Source organism: Phacochoerus africanus, chromosome X, assembly GCF_016906955.1.
Source record: "Phacochoerus africanus isolate WHEZ1 chromosome X, ROS_Pafr_v1, whole genome shotgun sequence".
NCBI classification, from domain to species: domain Eukaryota; kingdom Metazoa; phylum Chordata; class Mammalia; order Artiodactyla; family Suidae; genus Phacochoerus; species Phacochoerus africanus.
In genome coordinates this window covers 106,182,314-106,205,356 of record NC_062560.1, presented here as the reverse complement: position 1 = coordinate 106,205,356, position 23,043 = coordinate 106,182,314, and the positions used below count along the sequence as shown (strand labels likewise).

The 23,043-nt window shown below is 34.8% G+C and overlaps 1 protein-coding gene across 1 annotated transcript in view; it reads left to right on the top strand.

The window, feature by feature from the left end:
- Nucleotides 1–23,043, top strand: part of LOC125118205 (teneurin-1) — a 353,178-nt gene that overhangs the window by 155,671 nt on the left and 174,464 nt on the right. Inside the window, exon 9 of the mRNA XM_047764372.1 lies at nucleotides 21,581–21,766. Within this exon, the coding sequence (XP_047620328.1) occupies nucleotides 21,581–21,766 (186 nt within the window). The remainder of the gene's footprint in view (nucleotides 1–21,580; nucleotides 21,767–23,043) is intronic.

Here is a 23,043-nt window from a genome sequence, read left to right as displayed (position 1 = left end):
CAATCTGATTGGCTGATTTCTAATCATTTCATTTTTGTGTCCTTCAGAAATCACTTTGTGATTTTGAAATCTTAGTTGCTCAAAAATGAAATTGGATCATATCCTGGACACAGCAGCAAGGTAGTTTAAAGAACACATGAGCATTGTTGTAATTATCATGCAAGCTTACTAAATGTAATGTATATTTAAATTGAAAAAACTTTATTAAAATTAGATAGGTGAATTTTTACAGCTTCCAGCACTAAAATATATTAGATTTGAGAGTCAGGTTAGATTAATTTCTAATCTTTATGGAAATCATTTTTATTAAAAAGTGGAATGTTAAGAATTTGACAGTAACAGGGTTTGGATAACTCTAAAAGGGTCATCATTTAAATATGCAGGGAAAGTAAAATCAGAGTGCTTTCATGATAGAGATGATTTGTTTATTTTATGTACTCATTTTTAAAAGCTGTTTTAATATTTAGGCTTGTTAAGGAAAATCTGAAATGTGGTTGAATATATTAGAACTTAAATAAGAGTTTTGACTTTCATTTCCTTTTATAAAGCCAAGCAAATAAATCTCAGCTTGGACTTAGATGCTAAAATGAAAAAGATTCAGGGGTTATTTTCACTTATAATGTAAGTGATCAAAGTATTTGTTTTTTAGTTGAGATTACATTTTGTATTTTTCAAGTTAGCTGATATTTTCTACTTTTATAAAAGAGTATTTCACATAATTGTAACCTATTTGCTGATTATTTGTACTTTATATTCTTTCAATATAAGTGACACTTCAGTTTTGGGGGGCGATTCACTCAAAGGTGCATAAAAGCATTGTTTTCCCCAGGAGACAGCAGACAATAGAGCTAGTAGAAGCAATTTCTCTCTTTTGAATTTGGATTGCACTTGGTGTTCTTCAAATTTGGCAGCCAAACCACAAATTAATACATAAGTTTCCTCCTCCAAAAGAGCAAGGGCATTGGTCTAGTGTGTTTATTATTGGTTTGCAAGTGACTGAGAGCTTGTAACTTGTGAGAACTGACTTTTGAAGTTTAGTCAAGACTTAACCATCCTCACATTCTAGGCCTTTCGAACCAATGATATAGAATGAAGTCCTCAATAAATGAAGATAAGAATCAAAATGGAGATTCAGGTGTTTACTTTGAATTATCTACCAGAGAAATTTAGTGGCTCATGGTTACTAGTTTTATCTCATTACTTTGACTTATTGTTAATCACAGCCAAATGTGTAAGAATTAACATGCTCCTCTTTCTTCCCTTTAAAAAAATTTTTTTTTCGTTGAAATGTAGTTGATTTACAATTTTGTGTTAGCTTCAGGTGTACAGCAAAGTGATTTGATTGTTTATATAATCTTTTTCAGATTCTTTTCCATTATAGGTTATTATAAGATATTTACTGTAGTTCTCTATGGTATACATTAGATCCCTGATGTTTATACATTTTATATACAGTAGTATGTATCCATTAATCCCAAACTCCTAATTATCCCTCTCTCCAACATTTCCCCTTTGATAATCATAAGTTTGTTTTCTATGCCTGTGGGTTTATTTCTGTTTTGTAGATAAGTTCATTTGTGTCATATTTTAGATTCCACATTTAAGCAATATCATATGGTTTTTATCTTCCTTTGTCTGACTTACTTCACTTAGTATGATAACTTCTAGGTCCATTCATGTTACTGCAAATGGCTTTATTTTACTTTTATGGCTGGGTGATATTCCACTATGTATATATTTCATTATATAATAGTCCATTATAAATATATATATATATACACACACACACACACACACACATATATCTTCTTTATACACTCATTTGTTAATGGACATTTAGGTTGCTTCCATGTCTTGGCTATTGTGAATAGTGCTCCTATGAACACTGGGGTGCATCTACCTTTTCAACGTCTTAATTTTCATCTTTTCTGGATGTATGCCCATGAGTGCCTGCCTCCTTTTTCTGTCCACAACAGCAATTAGCATGGAGTTTTCAATGTGCCAGATAAATAAATATCTATCATTCTGTATCTTTAGCATTTTAAATTCAGCACATCCAAAACCAAACACAGTGCTCATCCCAATCCATCACTGCCTTTTCCAGACCTCCTGATTTCCCTCAATGGTGCCAACATTTTTTCTAGTAACTCAGACTGAGAATTTCAGTCCAACACTTTTATGTTTATCAGTAACTAATGTATTAAGCATATATTAAGGTCCTATTATACCCTGAGCTACATAGTGTACTCAGTAAATATTTACTAAATTGATTAATGAAATAATTCCACATGTATTAACTGAGTGCTTCTCGTGGGTTAGGAAATGTAAGAGAGAAGAAAAAAGATTGAGACTCAGCTACTGTCTTCATCACCTTATAATAGGGAGAATAATGCATATGTATACAAAGCTGCAATAATAGATTATATACAGTAACAGCCATAATAGATGTGTAAACCAAGCTCTGTAGAAGTACAGAGAGGGTGGTATCATCTCTGCCTTGGAGCTTCATGGACCATGGACTGTTGCCTGAAGAAGGTGCAACAGTTGCTGCAAGCTGAAGGATCATTTGGACAGATAGAGATAGGCTGTGGGAAGGGCATTGAAGAAGAATGGAAAAACCTGATGTAGTTCCAGATGCATGAAAAGGAAGGCAATTCCAGAACAGGGATGGTAGTCAAATTTGTCTAGCAAAGGATGCAAATAGGAGAAAATGAAAAGCTAAAGTCAGAAAGGTAATGATTACGGTTTGGTTGGGAAGAGTTTCAATTTCTAGGCTAAGGATTTGGGACATTAGTGTACTTTGAGAAACTATGAAATATTTTTATATATAACATGTGACCAGAGCTGTGCTTTTTCCAGAGAAGAGAAACCAAGATATTAAGGATAAACAAACCATGAAATATGAAGGACACCCAAAGTACTCAGGGATAGTTAGAGGTAAAACTTTGAGATCAAATAGCTATTTTCAATTATCTGAGAGGTGGACCAATGAAAGAAAATGCCAATTTCTGATATATCAAAGGACATAAATAAAACAAATTGATGAAAAAAGAGGATTGCAGATTTTAGCTCAAATCAACAAATTGCTTTCTATTATGGCTACATAAAAATAGAATTGAGATTGACTGGTTTTGTGAAGCAATAGCTAAATTTGGGGGGAAATACCAGCGGCTTAAGGATCTCGTGGTGTCACTCCTGTGGCTTGGGTTACTGCTTTGGCTCAGGTTTGATCCCTGGCCCCAGAACCTCCGCATGATGCAAGGGTCGCCAAAACAAAATGTGGCATGATATTTGTGGAAGTGAAAGGAAGTCAAGGACTTTAACTTTGTCTAAATATAACCAGGTTAATATACTACCTGCCCATCGCTTCCCCCAGGACAGTACAACCTCACCGGAATGTTGATGGTAGAACAAGGATAGACATGAAATCAAATTCTTTATTCCAGTATTAATTCTTAGAAGAATGAATATGACAACTTTCAAGAAGCATATAAAATGTCTCTTAAAGTTCAGATGACACTAATAACCATACAGCCTTTTAAACATTGTAGTGATTGCCATAGAGTAAAATTATAAATTAAATACTAAATGTATTAAATGGCACTAAGTTGTGCATTCAGATGGTATATAAGGACATTTATATGCCTTTGTCTTCATCGTGCAGCGGATTTTGTTGACTCTGGATTCTTTACATTTCGTTTCTCCTTGTCATATTTATTTATGGGGTAAAAATAAACTGTAGGTGCATGGTCTGCTGGGCAATGATGGCAGCTTTGTAAATATGTATGCGACCCTTTCCCAGGTCTTTGACAGAAAGCTGCTTTCTGTGCCTCCGTAATGCCTTGAACACACCTACTGCATTAAGCATATAGGAAGAGCCTACCATGGTTGCAGAGATCACCTGCTAGCCTTGTCTCTCTTGTGGACTCCAATTAGACTTCATTTTCTAAATCCAGAGAACCCATAGCAGGAGTGTTGAATGAGGGTAAAAACAAGTATGTATGCTCTTTTTTCATTCAGAGTAAATTTTTCAGTCTTCAAGAAGTGTCCTTTGAGCAAACAGCTTTGGCTTCACCACTGAAGTGTGCTATCTGATGTTTTTTGGGGGCTGGACAAGAAAATTTCTCAGTACATCGTTTGTAGAGCTTCAGGGAACAGACCTTTCTGCGCTCACTTGGGAGGCATATCGCCTCAGAAAAACACCAAGCAGTAGTTTTAGGTGTGCATCAAGGGGATTAATGGTATTCATTATGGGGAGAAGAGGGGTAATGTCAACACATTTTTAAAAAGGAAAAGGGGGAGTTCCTGTAGTGGCGCAGTGGTTAACTAATCCGACTAGGAACCATGAGGTTGCGAGTTCGATCCCTGCCCTTGCTCAGTGTGTTAACGATCCGGCGTTGCCGTGAGCTGTGGTGTAGGTCACAGACGCGGCTCGGATCCAGCGTTGCTGTGGCTCTGGTGTAGGCCAGTGGCTACAGCTCTGATTGGACCCCTAGCTTGGGAACCTCCATATGCCGTGGGAGCGGCCCAAGAAATGGCAAAAAGACAAAAATAAAAATAAAATAAAATAAAAGAAGGGAGGAACCATCTCTCAAAAAAAAAAAATGAGAAATACAGTATCACTAAAATAACATGAGAAAAAAAGTAAAATAAAAAAAAATTTAAAAAAATAAAAAGGAAAAGGGTCTAGTATTAGAGAAGGAAGAGAATGTTCTCCTTAGTGCAATTTTAACATTATGTCCAATCATGCCAAAAAGAATTCTAAGTTTTATATATAAAAAACAGCTTTCTAGCTTACCAATAAGTACTTCTTAAGTAGCGACTCTGAGCCAGGATATAATAATAATTGTTCCAGTAGTAGTTATATATTGTTTCACATGAGAGTATTGTTTTATTGAGGCCAAGGACATGAGTATGATACCATGATGAGCCACTTAGGCTTCCCTTCTAGGTAGTCACAATGATAAGAATGTTGAGGCACAAAGCTGTGGATAGACCAACACAACTTTTCCATAGCTGAACAACCAGTCCCCAGCACAGGGCCTGCTAAAATGATACGTCAGGAGTTTCCAAAGTTAATATTTTCTCCTTAAGAATGATGCTTTTACTCAATCTGGTAACTCTTGGGTTAGGTGAAAAAGTCTCTGTGAGACAAATGTCTAGATTTCCACATTCTTTGCCAATTGAGGATACTATTAGATCGACAAGTGTGCTGGGTTCAAAAATCAAAGAATTGGGACAGTTTTGCATTCTGTAGCCATGAATGAGTAGAAATTCAGCTCAGCCTCAATGCTTCTAGCCTCTGATCACTGAGCTAAGCAAAAAATGATCTCTAGAGTTATGGGAGAATATTTCATTTGGCTGAAAAAGAAACAGGATTTATTCCAAAGGAAAGATTCTAGATATTGGAAAAAGCCAGTTGAGTATTTTATTGAATTCGAGAGTTGTAAGCCAGGCATGATTTTTTTCTGTCTTGTCAGGTTTTTCAGATTTACCAGAGGGCAGTTCACCACTTTATAAAGTAAATCCAAGGCCATGCGATAACCATAATCCATGAAATAGTAAACTAAAAGTCAATTCAACTCTTGATCTTGAAATACTAGCTTCCTACAGATTTTTGTTCTTATCTAAGAATTTGAGGCTCATCTCAAGAGTTTTGTAGGTTGGAGTGTATTGTTGGTGTTGGTGTTACTGCTGTTGTTGTTACTGGTGCTTCTATGTTGTACTTTTGTTCAGAATGAGCTATCTGACATGTTACATCATTTTGTGGTCCCTTCAATCAAATTGTTGTTCATATGTAAGGTAGTGTTAAGGTTACTAAAATATATTGAAGCTAGCAATGCTGGGACTGAGGGAAAAGTGTTACACTTACGTCATAGGGTTTCTGTGTTAAAATGAGAGATACACTATCACACCTCAAACACAGAAAATGTGACATAGCCCACAGTGAAACCAAATCTTTGTCATATCAAGGTTCTCAGAAAGATCAGGCAGAGGTGATATTGAATTGAACTCTGTGCAATCAAATAGATATACATTATCAACTAATATTTTCTTCATTGCTTTTCAGAGAAAGAGACCCAAAAAATGTGTGCGCATGTGTGTGCACATACGTGCATGTGTGCAAGCCTGAGTATGTGTTCTACACAGTTAACAGTTATTTATAACAGTCCCACTCTCAAGTAGAATATCTGCTTCCATTCCTCAACAGAATGGAAGGAGCTGAAAGTAGTAAAATAAAATAAAAATGACTCAAATATTTGAAAAAGCAATACTGGGTACACAAGCTTTTATACTTAATAGTACTTATTATTCTTGGTGATTCGTTGCCTGATTTTAGTGCAGAGTCTGTATACACTGTAAAAACTTTTCCAGTGCTTAAGCTGCTGGAACTGCTCACACTTACCAAATCAACTTACTTTTTTTCACTACTCTTATTTCCCATATTAATCTCACAAAACAATGAGAAAATCCTCATAATTTCTCCAATAAAAATTATATTTTAGCCTATCAAAGAGAAAGTCTCTACTCAGGTTCATTCATTCCCAATTCTTGATTTTCCTTATACTCCCAACCTGATTTCCTGTGATCTTTAATTGATTCTACTCAACAAATGGGCATGTAATACTTTATCAATTTTCATGAATTTTTACATCAAAGGTATCCTTTCCTTGTTTAGAATCCCATATAGTATTATTGAAAATGTTACAAAAAATGTTTATTTTAGAACCTGATATCTGGATTTAATATTTGGGGGTTGCCTAATATTGTCATTGTCTAATATTGGGCACAGCCAAAATGCCAAGAATAACAGAATTTACTGGGAACTTTTGTCTAAGAAGTAAATTTGAGAGAAATGGTTCTGAGGGAGACTCTGAAGGATTTACTGTTTAATCAAATTGTTCTTTGTCAGCATGCAAAAAAGAAGTGTTCCAGTTGTATCCTAGTCCAATTTATACGTGTTGTTCATTGTTGACATGCATAAAGAAACATTAAAAATGAAATGTCTCAATAGTACTTTAAAGTGTCTGCCTATATTTTTCATGTTCTTTTCCAATACATTTGCACAGAAGAATGTTTATATTTTAGCATTCTTTTGTCATATTTTGTAGTCTGTAACGTTAATGTATTTTCAACCAGATAGAAAATATTACACATAAAATAGAACTATTCATGAGACAAATATATTAGAGCAAATATCATTTCTATCATGTTTATAAATTATACAATTGCCAACATCTGTTTTCTGTTAGTCCCCTCACACCCTTCCCACTGCTGATCATAAAAAGATTGGAATTGAAAAATATCTCAGAATCAGTCCAAAAACTCCATTTGGAACTGGATGCAATTGTAGGAATGTTGATGCAGATCAAAATGAGGACTGCTTCTTATGGAAGATCTGCTTCTTCCTGTGTAGTCATTTATTTCTTAGATGATTCCCTTACTCATGTGGGTATTACTTCCCACTTGGATACTTGCAAAGCTGAAACTGTCAATCAGATTAGTGTTTGTGGCTTGTGTCTGTGGGGGGCTTAGTGTTGAGGTTAGGTCACATCACTTATGTATTCAATAGAACAGTCCCTAAAGACACTCGTTTCTTATCTACTCTTTCATTTCTTTTCTTTTGGAAATTATTATTAAATATTTCAAACATAACATAATGAACAGCCGTGAACCACAACTTAGCTTTAACAAGTAACAAATACAAATGAAGTCCCTGTGTATCCTTTTGCGCTTCCAGTCCCATCCCTTCCCTTCAGTGAAAGCCACTATCCTAAATTTAATCCTTCTTGTACATATTTTTAGGCTTTTACAAATATGTATATACTCCTGAAAGTATTGTTCTGCATGGATTTAAATTGCATATGTATAGTTTTCTTTCTTCCATTATTATCATGATTGTAAGGTTTACCATTTTGAGGCATATCCGTCAAAATTATTCAACATGTATTTTTTGCACTGTATAAATGTGCTACAATTTATGTATACATTTTCCTATTGATGTACATTTAAGTTGGACACACACATACATATATCAATAAATATATTTCTTCAAAATATTCTTAGATATTTTTAGTCTTTTCCATTTCATATGGATTTTAGGATCAGGTTTTCAAGCTCTATGGAAAAGGTTGTTGGGATATTGACTGGAATTACATTGAATTTACAGAACTATACAGAAAATTGACATCTTAATGATATTGAGGTTTGTGAGCCACGAACACAGTATATCTCCCCATTGAATGAGTATGGGCATGTGTTTTTCACTTTAAAAAGTTCTCTGCTGGGGGGAATTCTATCATGGCTCAGTGGAAACAAATCTGACTAGTATCCATAAGGACGCAGGTTTGGTCCCTGGCCTCGCTCAGTTTGTTAAGGATCCGGCATTGCCATGAGCTGTGGTGTAGGTCACAGATGTGGCTCAGATCCCAAGTTGCTGTGGCTATGGCATAGGCCAGCGGCTATAGCTCCGATTTGAACCCTAGCCTGGGAACCTCCATATGCCGTGGGCATGGCCCTAAAAAAGATAAATAAAATAAAAAAAATAAAAGACTAAATAAATAAAAATTCTCTTTTTTGATTGGCACTCAGAAACATGTTTATTAGAATACGCATTCTTTTTGTTTTCTTTGTAGGGTTTTTTTGTTGTTTTTAAAATTTAAATATACTTGATTTACAATGTTGTGTTGGCTTCACATGTACAGCAAAGTTATTTCATAATAGGTAGATAGGTATTTTTCAGATTTGTTTACCTTATAGGTTATTATAAAATATTGAGTATAGTTCCTCAGTGGAAACAGAAGGTCCTTGTTTATTATTTCATATATAGTAGTATGTATATGCTAATCCCAAACTCCTAGTTTATCCCTCCCCTTTCTTTCCCCCTTGGTAATCATAAGTTTGTTTACTATGTCTGTGAGTCTACTTCTGTTTTATAAACAAATTTGCATGCATCATTTGTTTTAGATTCCACATATAAGTGATATCATATGATACTTACCTTTCTCTGTCTGGCTTACTTCACTTGGTATGATAATTTCTAGGTCCACCCATGTTGCTGCAAATGGCATTTTTTCATTCTTTTATGGCTGAGTAATATTCCATTGTATGTATAAACTACATCTTCTTTAACTGTTCATCTGGGGGTTTTGGGGGCCACACCTATGGCATGTGGAAGTTCCTGGGCCAAGGATAAAACCTGCCCCACAGCAGCGACCCAAGCCACCACAGTGACAACTCCAGATCCTTAACTGCTGCACCACAAGGGAAATCCTAACCATCCATTTGTTGAGGGATACTTAGGTTACTTCCATGCCTTGGCTTATGTAAATAGTGCTGCTGTAAACACTGGGGTGAATGTATCTTTTCAAATTAGAGTGTTCACTGGATATATGCCCAGGAGTGAGATAGCTGGATAATATGGTAGTTCTATATTTAGATTTTTAGGAAACCTTCATAGAGTTTCCATAGCGGTTGCACCAGCTTACATTCTCACCAATACTGCAGGAGGGTTCCCTTTTCTGCAGCCCTCTCTAGGATTTATTGTTTGTAGACTTTTTTGATGATAGCCGTTCTGACTGGTGTGACATGATACCTCGTTGTAGTTTTGATTTGCATTTCTCTAAAAATTAGTGATATTAGGCATCTTTTCATATGCTTTTTGGCCATCTACTTCATTAGAGAAATGTCTGTTTACATCTTCTGACCATTTTTTAATTGGGTTATTTGGTTTTTTTGATAGAAAGCTGTATGAGATGTTTGTATATTTGGGAGAATTAATCCCTTGTCAGTCACTTTGTTTGCAAAGATTTTCTCCCATTCTGTGGGTTGTTTTTTTCATTTTTTATAGTTTCTTTTGCTGTGCAAGAGCTTTTAAATTTAATTGGGTCTCATTTTTTAACTTTTGTTTTTATTTTCATTATTCTAGGAGGTGGATCAAAAAGTATATTGCTCAAGTTTATGTCAAAGAGTATTCTGCCTATGTTTTCCTCTAAGGGTTTTAGAGTATCCAGCCTTGTGTATATATCTTTAATCCGTTTTGAGTTTATTTTTGTGTATGGTATCATTCTTGTACATGTAGCTGTCCAGTTTTCTCAGCACCACTTACTGAAGAGGCTGACTTTTCTTCATTGTATATCCTTGCCTCCTTTGTCATAGATTAATTGACCATTAATCCAGGTGTGTGGATTAATTTCTGGACTTTCTATCTTGTTCCATTGATCTATATTTTTGTTTTGTGCCAGTATCATACTATTTAGATGACTGTAGCTTTATAGTATAGTCCAAGGTCAGGGAGCCTGATTCCTCCAGCTCCGTTTTTCTTTCTCAAGATTGCTTTGTCTATTCAGGGTCTTTTGTTTTTCCATACAAATTTTGAATTTTGTTCTAGTTCTGTGAAAAATGCCATTTGTAATTTAATAAGAATTGCACTGAATCTGTAGATTGCATTAGGTAGTAAAATCATTTTGATGATAATAATTATTCCAATCCAAGAACATGCTATATATATCTTTCCATCTGTTCGTGTCATCTTCAATTTCTTTTATCAGCATCTTCTAGTTTTCAGAGTACAGGTCTTTTGTCTCTATAGGTAGGTTTATTCCTAGGTATTTTATTCTTTTTCATACAGTGGTAAATGGAATTTTATTGTTAGTCAATAAAAATGCAACAGATTTCTGTATATTAATTTTGTATCCAACATTACTGAATTCATTGATGAGCTCTAGTAGTTTTCTTATCGCATCTTTAGGATTTTTTTATGTATAGTTTCATGTCATCTGCAAACAGTGACAGTTTTACTTCTTTTCCAGTTTGGATTCCTTTTATTTCCTTTTCTTTGCTGATTGCTGTGGCAAAAACTTCCAGTAATGCGGTAAATAAAAGTGGAGAGCATGAGTATCCTTGTCTTGTTCTTGATCTTAGAGAAAATGCATTCAGCTTTTCACCATTCAGTATGATATTAGCTGTGGGCTTATCAATATATGGCTTTTAGGTATGTTTAGGTATGTTCTCTGTACCCCCTTTCTGTAGAATTTTTGTCATAAATGTTAAAGATCATTCTGCATCTATTAAAATGATAATATAACTTATTCTTCAAATTGTTTGTGTGGTGTACCACACTGATTCATTTATGGATTTTTTTATTTGTATTTTCTATTTTTATTATAGTATAGTTGATTTACAGTGTTGTGCCAATTTCTACTGTGCAGCAAAGTGACCCAGCCATACATATATGTACATTCTTTTTCTTCTATTATCTTCTATCATGGTCTATCCCAAGAGATTGGATATAGTTCCTTGTGTTATACAGTAGGGCCTCATTGTTTATCCATTCTATTTTTTTTATGCTATAATGTTCCTCTTTATTTTATTACACTTATAGGTGTACAACAATCATTTTCTTACAGGGTCTGTACTATTACATCTTATTGGTGATTTTTTTTTCATTATATAATGACTCTATTCCTAATAATGCTTTACACCTTGAAATCTATTTTATCAGATAATATTATAGATACATCAAGTTTCCCTTGGAACTTTACTATGATGCCTTTTTTCCCTTATTGGTAATTTTTCTATGTTAGTGTGTTTCAGCACATCTTGTTAACAGAAAGAAGGTAATTTGATTTTCTTTTTCACTCAGTTCTAGAGTCTCACTCTTTTAAATTGCAAGTTCAATTTTGTTTTTATTTATTTGGAGTACCGACATGTTTGGATTTATACCCTATCATTTTCTTTTGTGTCTCCTACTCACATTATTTATTTTTCATTGACTTCTATCCTTTTTTCTGCCTCTTCTTTGATTGACTGGGTTATCTTAATTCTTTTCCCTCTTTTTCTGGTTGAGAAGTTATTATATTGTTTCTGTTCCTTTGGTCATTATCTTTAATTTCTTAAAATTTCATTAAAATATAACATATGTACCAAAAGAGGACAAAAGTCCTAAGTGTACAGCACAGTTCGTTATCAAAATATGAAATGCATTTTAACCATTGTGAATGTGTTCTACCACTGATAGGATTTTCCTCTAACTTTTGATATAAAGAAGTTCTTACTTTTGATAAATTCTGATTTATTGTCTGTTACCTTTTATGGTTAGCATTTTTGTGTACAGTTTAAAAAATATTTTTATACCTTAAAATCATAAAAGTATTTTCTTATGTTGAGTTCTAGAAGCTTTGTCAGTTTATGTTTAGTACATTCTATCTGGAATTGATTTTGTATATGAGGTGAGGTCGAGATTAATTTTTTTCCTAATGGACATTCAGTTTCCCAGAACCATTTAATTTAAAACAGTAGTCATTTCCCACTTGCCTACAGCACCACCTTTACCATAAATCAAGTATTCTTCTATGTATGGATCTATTTTAGGACTCCATTTACTCTCATTAGTCTCTTTGCCAATATACCAATGCCCCCTGTCCAAATTAACATAGCTTTATAATAAGTCTTGCTGTCAGAATATATCTTCTCTTATTCTGCTTCTTTTTTGGCTAATCAATATTCACACAAATGTACAAACATACATAATTGCTGATATATTGATCGGGGTTACACTGAATCTGCAGAACAATTTGGGAGAGATGGGCATCTTTAATTTTGAGTTTTTGAATTTGTGAACATGTTATAACTTTCCATTCATCCAGATCTTCTCTAGTTTCTCTCATAAAGCTTTGTAGTTTTCCAGTCTAGTACTTGCAAATATTTTGTTAAATTTATTACTAGGTGTATGATATTAAATTTATTCCTAGGTGTATTATATACTAGGTGTATGATATTATACTATTATAAATGGTATTTAAAATTTTTCTTCTTGTTTGATGTTGATATGCAAAAATAACTTTTTTCATCTATATTAACCTAGATATCTAAGTGCCTATTGATCATGGTAAATTCACATATTAATTCTAATAATTTATCTATATAGATTTTTTTGGAGTTTTTTATATAATGATTTTTATTTTTTTCATTATAGCTGGTTTACAGTGTTCTGTCAATTTTCTACTGTATACGTGGTGACCCAGTTACACATACATGTATAGATTCTTTTTTTTTTCTTTTGTCCTTTTTAGGGCCACACCTGCGGCATATGGAAGTTCCCAAGCTAGGGGTCTAATTGGAGCTGTAGCCGCCGGCATATGCCGGAGCCACAGCAACGCCAGATCCAAGCTGTGTCTGCGACCTACACCACAGCTCACGGCAATGCTGCATCCTTAACCCACTGAAGAAGGCCAGGGATCAAACCCTTGTCCTCATGGATACTAGTCGGATTCGTTTCCGCAGCGCCACGATGGGAACGCCACATGTATAGATTCTTTTTTCTCACATTATCATGCTCCATCATAAGTGACTAGATATAGTTCCCAGTGCTATACAACCTTTTTGTAGTTTGTATATGCAGTCATATTATCATTGAATAATGGTTATTTTATTTATTCCTTTTCAATTTTTATACTTTTTTTCTTTTTCTTACATTATTGCACTGTCTAGGATGTCTAGAATTATGTTATATAGAAGTGATGATCATAGGCATCTTTTATCAGTCTCAATAATAGAAGAAAATGTTTTAACTTCTCAATATTAAATAAAATTTGCTGTGGGTTTTTTGTAGCTAATCTTTATCAGTTAAAGTTCTTTTTCGTATTTGCTATAAATTTTCATCATGATCATTGTACAACTATAAATGTAATAAATTCATTAAGTAATAAAAGATAATAAAAAAGGACATATTAGAAAAATTTTTAAACTATGTTCATGATTTGGATCTTGAATTTAAACTAATTGTGGTTAAAGGAGGGCTGGTGTTTGTAACCTTTCCATTTATATTCCGAAAGAGTTTAGCAGTACATGTTAACTCACTTGGTGTCTGATAAAAGACTTCAGTTACACTGAGATCTTTAAGAACTGCAGAGAATGACTGGGAAAAAGGTAAAAACAGAGGGCTTTCAATCCAAGTGTTAAGCTGATGCTTGTTTTCCTTGTAATATTCTGGTGTTTTAGGAATCATCAGGTGTAACAGATACTTTGTGCATGGACGATTCACATTCAAGCAGCACACTTCTATGGTTACTTCAGTATATTAATGGAAATAAAGTGACATTGGAAGAAAAACTATTTTTTTTCCTCTAATTTCTTGAGAATACTAAAATTTGAGATTTAAGGTCTTTTTTTTTTTTTTTTTGCTCTTTTTGGGGCCGCACCTGCAGTATGGGGAGGATCCCAGGCTAGGGGTCGAATCGGAGCTGTGGCTGCCAGCCTGCACCACGGCCACAGCAACGCCAGATCCGAGCCGCATCTGTAAACTACACTACAGCTCATGGCAACGCTGTATCTTTAATCCACTGATCAATGTCAGGGATTGAATCTGCATCCTCATGGATACTAGTTGGGTTTGTTTCCACTGAGCCACGATGGGAACTCTGAGATTTAAGGTGTTAAGTGTTGAACAGTCATATCTTTCAGTGCTTGGGGGAATGAAGTCTTAATTAATTTTTCAATATCAAACCTGAAAAACAGTTTTTCAAAAGAAATAACAATGCTTTATTTTATTCTTAACATTTCCCAGGAACACATCTTAAATTAAGAATTTATGATGATCTAAACACAGTTTTATGTTTTTTTATTTTTATTCAAAAATAGTTTTCTTTAAACAGTTTTAAATGCAAAGATATTATTCCTGTTTTAAGTCATTTCTTTATTTTCATATCTGTCTAAAAGAGGAAAATATTTACTTTATAAACCTGTTTTGAATAAGTCATACCATAAATGTGCTACACAAACCACAGTGTGTGTGTGTGTGTGTGTGTGTGTGTGAGAGAGAGAGAGAGAGAGAGAGAGAGAGAGAGAGAGAGAGAATGTGTTAGTTCTACACCTTGGCTACCCATATTTTATTGGACTCTCTAAAGATAAATTTTTTAAAAAATTCATAGACTTTTAAGTTGTCTCTTAGTAGAAGTATTTCCTGCATAAATTCTGTCTTTTTTTTCATTAAAAGTTGAGCATCCTTAGAGTTCCTATCATGGCTCATCAGTTAACGAATCTGACTAGCATCCATGAGGACATGGGTTCGATCCCTGACCTTGCTCAGTGGGTTGAGGATCTGGCATTGCCATGGGCTGTGGTGTAGATTGCAGATGTGGCTGGGATCCTGAGTTGCTGTGGCTGTGGCATAGGCGGGCAGCTACAGCTCTGATTTGGCCCCTAGCCTGGAACCTCCATATGCTGCAGGTGTGGCCCTAAAGAGCAAAAAAAAAAAAAAGTTGAGCATCCTTAAAAAATCATGAATCTGATTTTACGTCTGGAAAGGAGTTCTTTGACTTTGTGCTATTGCCAGGAGTATTTAAGGGAATACATTTTTTAAAAATGAGTAAATAATAAACTCTGTTTTAAAGGAAATAAAAACTTTGTTTTTACCTAAGGTACTGTTTGTGACTTTAAGTATTTAAACCTGCATCCATTTTGCTTGCAACCTAAAATCTTAAACATAAATGTCTTCATTTATTTGCAGTTTAATTTCCCCCAAAATGACTACATTGATAATGACCCCATGGGTTCTTTTTCTGATAACATAAAATACTGTTATTCTCAATGAAATGACTTTTTTTTTTCCTTTTGGAAGGCATACCATTCATTCAGTGTCCTAAAGCACATTGTATTATGGCATCGTAAAGTCAAGTACAATATTCCAAAATGACTAAATAAAATATATGCTTGTACTGTTAAAAATTTTTAGTAACTTGTTTTTCTTATTACAAAAACAGTATGTATTCCTAGTGGATAACCTAGAAAATATAGGTAAACAAAACAAAGAAATATAATCCCACTTGTCTAATAACCATAGGGCTATTTTAATGTGTATCTTCCATACCTTTTTATCTGTATATATGTATAATAAAATGAAATCATATACTACGTGAAAAAATTTTCATCATGAGTGAATGTTTATTAGTTTACTAAATACTCACTATATATCTGGGGAGATCATCTTGAGTTTTTTCTTTTATTCCATATATGATGATGAATTATAATGATTGATTTTCAAATTTTAAACCAATCTTGCATTTCTAGAATAAGCGCAAATTGGTCAATATACAATTTCCTGTTATGTAATACTAGTTTTGCTGTGTTAATATTTTGTTTAGGGTTTTTGCATCCATATTCATGAGTGAGATTGGCCTGTATTTTTTTCTTATAATATCCTTGTCAAAATTTTATATCAAGGTTATATTGACCTCATAAAGTTTGAAGTGTTTTCTCTTTTTCTATTCTTGAAAAGTTTATTCAACATTGGCAATTCTGGAGTTCCTGTTGTGGTTCAGAAGTAATGGACCTGACTAGTATCCATGAAGATGCAGGTTCAACCCCTGGCCTCACTCAGTGGGCTAAAGATCTAGCAATGCCATGAGCTGTGGTACAGGTCACAGACAAGGCTTGGATCCCACATTTCTGTGGATGCAGCATAGGCTGGACATTGTAGCTCCAATTTGACCACTAGCCTGGGAACTTACACATGCCATGGGTGCGGCCTTAAAAAGACAATAAATAAATAAATATTGACAATTTTCCTTCCCTAAAAGTTTGTTATATTCACAAATGAGGTCATCTAAGACTATAATTTTGTGTGTGGGGGTAATATTTTTCATTGTTTATTAAGGTTTCCATTTTTTCTCGTGATCATTACAAGTTGTATCTTGCTAGGAATTTGTTCATTCCACTGCAAGTTTTAAATGTGTTGACAAAAAGTTATTTGTGATATTCTATTATGATGCTTAAGGATCTTCAACAATGTCATCTTTTTCATTCTTGATATTAGTTATTTGGGTCTTCTGTATTCTTGATCAGTACCCATCAGGGGTTTATCAGTTTTATTATTTGGCTTTATTTATCCATTCTATCATATGTTTGTTCCTATTTAATTAATTTCAGCTCTTGGAATTATTAGTTTCTTCCTTCTATCTTCTTGGAGTTTACTTTGCTCTTCTTTTTCTAATTTCTTAGAATGGATGCTTGGGTCATAGTTTTTTTAGCTGCTTTTCCTTTCTGCCTTACAGTTTTTCCAATACACATAGACTGAGTTATATTACACAGATTTTGATATATGGAACCTTCATTTTCATTCATTTCAAGATATTTTACTTTCATGATGATTTCTTCTTCTGTAGTTCATTCAGAAGTCTATTTCTTAATTTTCAATTTATGTGGATTTTGTCTTTTGTTACTGATTTCAAGTTTAATTCCATAGTAGGTAGAAAATATACTGTATGTAATTTCAATACTTAGAAATATGTTGACACTTGCTCTGTAACCCAGCGTGTGGTCAATATTTGTAAATGTTCCAAGTGCACTTGATGTTTGTAATCATTTAATGCAGTGTTCTGTATGTATTAATCATATCAAATTTGTTAATCATGTTGTTCAAATGTTCCATATTCTTTCTGAGTTGTCTGCTTGTACCTTCAGTTAATAAGAAAGGGAGTCTCTGAGTATAATTGTGAATCTTTTTTTGTTCCTTCAGTTTTGCTTCAATATTTGGCTTAATTTTTCCTTTAGTATTTGAAATTTCTTAGCCGTTATCTAGTCAAGTATTTTTTCTGTACCCATGAGACTGACAAAAGCTCTACCCAGCCTCTGAGACTTCCAACTGCACCTACTAGAATTGACAGACCCTTCTAGGGGAGAAGCATCCATAAATGTCAGACTCACCTCTCTGGGTTTTCATTTTCTTCTGGAATTTGGCCCAGTAATTCTTTACTCTGTCGTGAATTCTTGTCCAAACTTTTTTAAAAATATATTTTGTCTAGATTTTCTTATTCTCATCAGAAGAGTAAAAATTACTTAGGTCACAATCGCTAGAAACAGAACTCTTTACATTTTTATATATGTGTGCCTTTACATTTTTATATATGTGTTTGACAAAGATTACACATCTCTTACCAAACTCCTGAATAATATAAGGCTTTAGAAGTATTGAACACAGGGCACTCCATTGCACATATTATGATAAGGTAGTATCTTATTTCTCTATTGTTTTCTAACCCCCCAATTTTATTAATATGAATAGTAATAATAATTATTGTTTTTGTTATGATATAGTCAGTACTTCCTTGCTATCAATTTGGGCTAGTAGATAAATTATTAGTTCCCATCTAGTTGAGACTGCAGCTTTTCAAGGGGCATCCTTGCTTTCTGCAGGAGTTTCAGTGCAACTCCCCACCTTAAATGAGCCAGAGACCTCATCTCTTTTCCCTTCGTGGACACAAATACCCAACCCCCTAGTTATTACTAGATACAATAACACCTCAAGGCTGCCAGTGGGTTGACTTACATGTTTACATCATTGACTGTTAGCACCCTCTTTGCTTCTGGTGTTTGAGAATTTCTCTTTCTTGTGAGTGAATACATGCAATTTTTAAAATTATTACATTAGATTCAGTATTTCTGAGAGTTTATATTGAGGTGGTTTAAAGATAGCTTTTTCTGCCATTTTGCTGATACTGTTCATCTTGTCATATTATTTTTCAGGAAGTCATCAGAATGATATTCTCCTCTATGTCTAAAATATATAGTTGTATAAAGCAATGTATGCAAAATTGTTTGCCTCTAATTATTTCAGCTATGACATGATTGGCTTTGACCAATTTAACTCCCTAATCTTAGAAAGGCCCTTTCAGTTCAGCTTTTAGTGTCTTAAGAAAGGCCATTAAAGGGAGCACAATTACAATATCAATTCACTACAAGAACTGAATTCGAAAATCTAGAGTAGGGGAGTTCCCTGGTGGTCTAGTGGTTGGGATTCAGAGTTTTCACTGCCAAAATCAGGTTCAATCCCTGGTCTGGGAAGTGAAACCCCAATCAAGCCACTGCATGCTGTGGCCAAAAAAAGAAGGAAGGTAGGAAGGAAGGAAGGAAGGCAGAAAGGAAGAAAGTAAAGAGAAGGAAAGGGAAGGGAAGGAAGGAAGGGAAAGGAAAGGAGAGGAGAGAAGAGGAGAGGAGAGGAAAGGAAAGGAACAGAAGAAAGGAAATCCAGATTATCAATCAGAGATTCGGGTATAGAGGTGCTAATTCAAGATTAACCTACTTGAGCTACTATTTATTAGGCTAAGTCCCTCTGTTTTTTTTTTTCTTTTTAGGGCCACACCTGCAGCATATGGAAGTTCCTTGGCTCAGGGTCAAAACAGAGCTACAGCTGCTGGCCTAATGTCACAGCCACAGCAACGCCAGATCTGAGCTGCATCTGTGACCTACACCACAGCTCGCAGCAATGCCAGATCCTTAACCCACTGAGCAAGGACAGGGATCAAACCTGTGTCCTCATGGGTACTAGTCAGGTTCATTACCACAGAGCCACAATGGGAACTTCCAGACCCCTATTTTTCTATGTGCTGCATCCTGGACTTTTCTCACAATATGGTGATACTACACACAGTTTCCTATTTACTCTTCCACCCACTCCAATCTGGCTTCACAACTACCACGTTATCAATACAGCTCTTCCTAAAATCGCCAACAATTTCCATGTTGGTAAATCCAATGGGTACTTCTCTGCTCATATCTCACTTGACCTGTTAGCAATATATGTAACTATCCCTTCTTCTTGAAAAAGTATCCTCTCTTGGCTTTAGCTACACCACAATCTCCTAGATTTCCTCATGTGACACACTGCCTTCTCCTTCTAAAGTCTCCTTTTTTGGTTCCTCTTTTTCCACTTTATCTTTAAATCATGAAGCACCTCAGGGCTCATTCCTTAGGGGATATCATCCAGTTTCAAGCCTAGATGCTGAAAACCAGCTATATGCTAATGGTTGCCAATTTCATATTTCTAGCACTGGCCTGTCAAATTCATTTGTCTTTCTGCTTAATTGACACCTTCATTTGGCTATTTATACATTACCTCATAGTTAATCTGTTTGATTTTCCACTTTATTCTTCCCTCATCCTTTCCCATTTCGTTAAAGGCAGCATTACCCACCCATTTTTTTAAGCCAAAACTTTCATTTTTACCTTTCCTTCATTTCCTATATCCACTCTTAAGGAATTCATGTTGGTTCTGCCTCCAAAATATATCTCAGTCTGCCCAATGGCCCCATCAGGCGTAAATACTATTACGTTCATTGTGTAGTTACACAAGCAGAGATTAAGAAAACAAGTTAGTAATTTGCCTAAGCGTACACAGCTTTTATGCAGAGGAATTGTTATTCCAAACCCATCACTCTTTCTATGATACCTTGACCCTCAAAGATACTTGTGAATGAACTAGTGAGCATATTAATCTAGATAGTAATAAAATCCATAATCACAGCTTTATTAAAAGAATATTCTCACATACTAAAAAATAACTCAGCTAACTACAGATAGTACTTAATTACAGGGTACCACTGATATCATCGTTTGTCAGTACTTCTCAATATATAAAAGTAGTTTCAGCATTTGAGGCTATGAAAGATTACAGGGCTTCCAGAACATCCTCTTTTTCCTTCAAGGTTACATGGGCAATTGTACCTAAAACCTATTGCATGCTTTCAATAGGCATTTACCTCCTTTCTCTTCTTCCAGCAAGGGAATTTGATCAAGAAACAAACTAGCCAAACTTTTATCCCAGCTTCCCTACTTGATTTTATTAATGTTGAATATTTCTCAACAAAAAACTAAGGAGACAGAAGAAAGAAATTGGCAGCTAAGAAGACTGTATTTTGGATAGGAAGACTGTATTTTAATCAACCAAGAGTCATTTTAAATGCTTAAAATAAATGCAAATATTTTTAGTATGATCAGGGAAAACCAGTTGATTACCGTCACTGGCAGCTTTACTTCTTGTATATTATTAATTTTATTAGAAAGTTATCATCTTTCTCACTGTAAAACCTGTTTTTCTCAATGAAGTTAGGGCACTGTTTTACTCTGTGTGTGTGTGTGTGTGTGTGTGTTTTCCTCAGTGATTTCTTTCTTGTAACATCATAAAATCCCTGCAACGATGCCTGTGATCCTAATGAATTTTTAGTGAAACCCATTTGACATTTGGCACTGACTTCATTTCTAAGCCTCGAATGCTGTTGTCATTTTATGGACTTCTCAAAAGCAATTTGATTTAGAGTTTTTTTTGTACATAGTGACATAATTACCTTTTAAACTGAGTTACTCAAATGCTAGAGGTCTTTGTGACATCTGTTTATACATTTTTAAAATTTTTATTACTTTTATTATTATTATTTGCTTTTTAGGACCACACCCGCGGCATATGGAGGTTCCCAAGCTAGGGGTCCAATAGGAGCTACAGCCGCCAGCCTCCGCCACAGCCACAGCAACATCAGATCTGAGCCACGTCTGCGACCTACACCACAGCTCACGGCGATGCCAGATCCTCAACCTACTGAGCGGGTCCAGGTACTGAACCTACAACTTCACGGTTCCTAGTTGGATTTGTTTCCGCTGCACCGCGACAGGAACTCCCACATTTTGTTTATACATTTTAAATATTAGGCATAGGCTGAGATTTGGGGGAGACTAATGTCTTTTGGACTAGTTATAATAAAATAATGTAAAAAATGTTTAAATAAATATATTTTCTTTGAATTCCCCACAGAGCTCTGTACCATGGAGTGTGGTAGCCACGGAGTCTGCTCAAGGGGAATTTGCCAATGTGAAGAAGGTTGGGTAGGACCAACCTGTGAAGAACGCTCCTGTCATTCTCACTGTGCTGAGCATGGCCAGTGCAAAGATGGAAAATGTGAGTGTAGCCCTGGATGGGAGGGCGACCACTGCACAATTGGTAAGTACCACTATACGTTGAACAAAGTAAATTGGATTAATTGAAGTAAAGCAATCTAGCAAGTCAATCCCCAGGCACTTTGTAGAATTTGAGTGGGAGGAGAGAAGAAGTAGGAGGGTTGACCATGAGTTTGAAAATTTTCTTAACTGGGAGGTTTCCTGTTTTGTTGATAATATCTTACTTATTTCTGTGCAACTTCCTTTCTTATCACTTTAGTATTGTTTATATTTTCTGCTTTCAAGTGCTTTGAGTTATTCAAATGAAAGATGACATTAAAATAGTATCATTAGTTAATAAGAAGTACTTTTATAGTAAAGGTAACATTCACTGCCCATTTTTCCTTTTGAAAAGTATAGGTTGTTTTGGTGGAAAGCACTTAGAGGCAATTTCATTAAATGGGATTGCTTTATCATGGGCCATTCATATCATTAAGGGCTGTCTTTAATGTGTATGAGAAAGACGCTCCTGACCTACCATCAATAGAACATCTGTGCTGAATTGTTTACTGGGTAGTATAGAGTTTGTACCAAGGCATTCACCCTCTCTCATCCCTTGTCACCAATTTCATTAATCTCTAGGATGCTGCCTGGGAGAACAGTCTGTGGGTGTGAGAAAGCCTATGTAATAATTACTCTATCATGTGGTCTTCACACTATTAAAACCCTAATAATAATAATAATGAAAGTTTCAATTATAAAATACTTCATTTTCTAAACAAAATCAAAGCCCTTGACACATACATGTATCTGCCATAAAGATTTCCTGCCTAGACAGAAGGACAAGTAGATTCCCATTGTTCAGCTAAGAAAATTGGGTCACAGAATGTTCCAGTGGAATTCTATGCACACACAGAAAATTCATATAGTACAAAAGCAAGCGTGAGCCTCTGAGTACCCAATTCATTGTTTGTGGGCTTTTTGGCCCACTAGACTTTACTACAGATTTCATTTTTAGGTGAAAGTATTTTGTTATAATGGTTGGAACCTGCCAAAGTAATGTATAATATATATAATATATATAACATATAATTTTAATAAACTGCATTACCACTCTGCGAAAGGTACAGTAAGTCTTGTTCTGTGACTGCGGAAAATATTTAAGATTCATTAAAAAGGTGGTGAGAGGTGAGATTCAGATGCAGCTTAAGTAATTACATTCCTGCCCTAGAATAAGTTTATTGCCTTCACATAAGAGGATTTAAATATTGTGATGATTACCAAAGTGGTTACTCCAGAACTCACTTCTAAAGGTATTACTAATAAGAAGTTCAAGCTAGT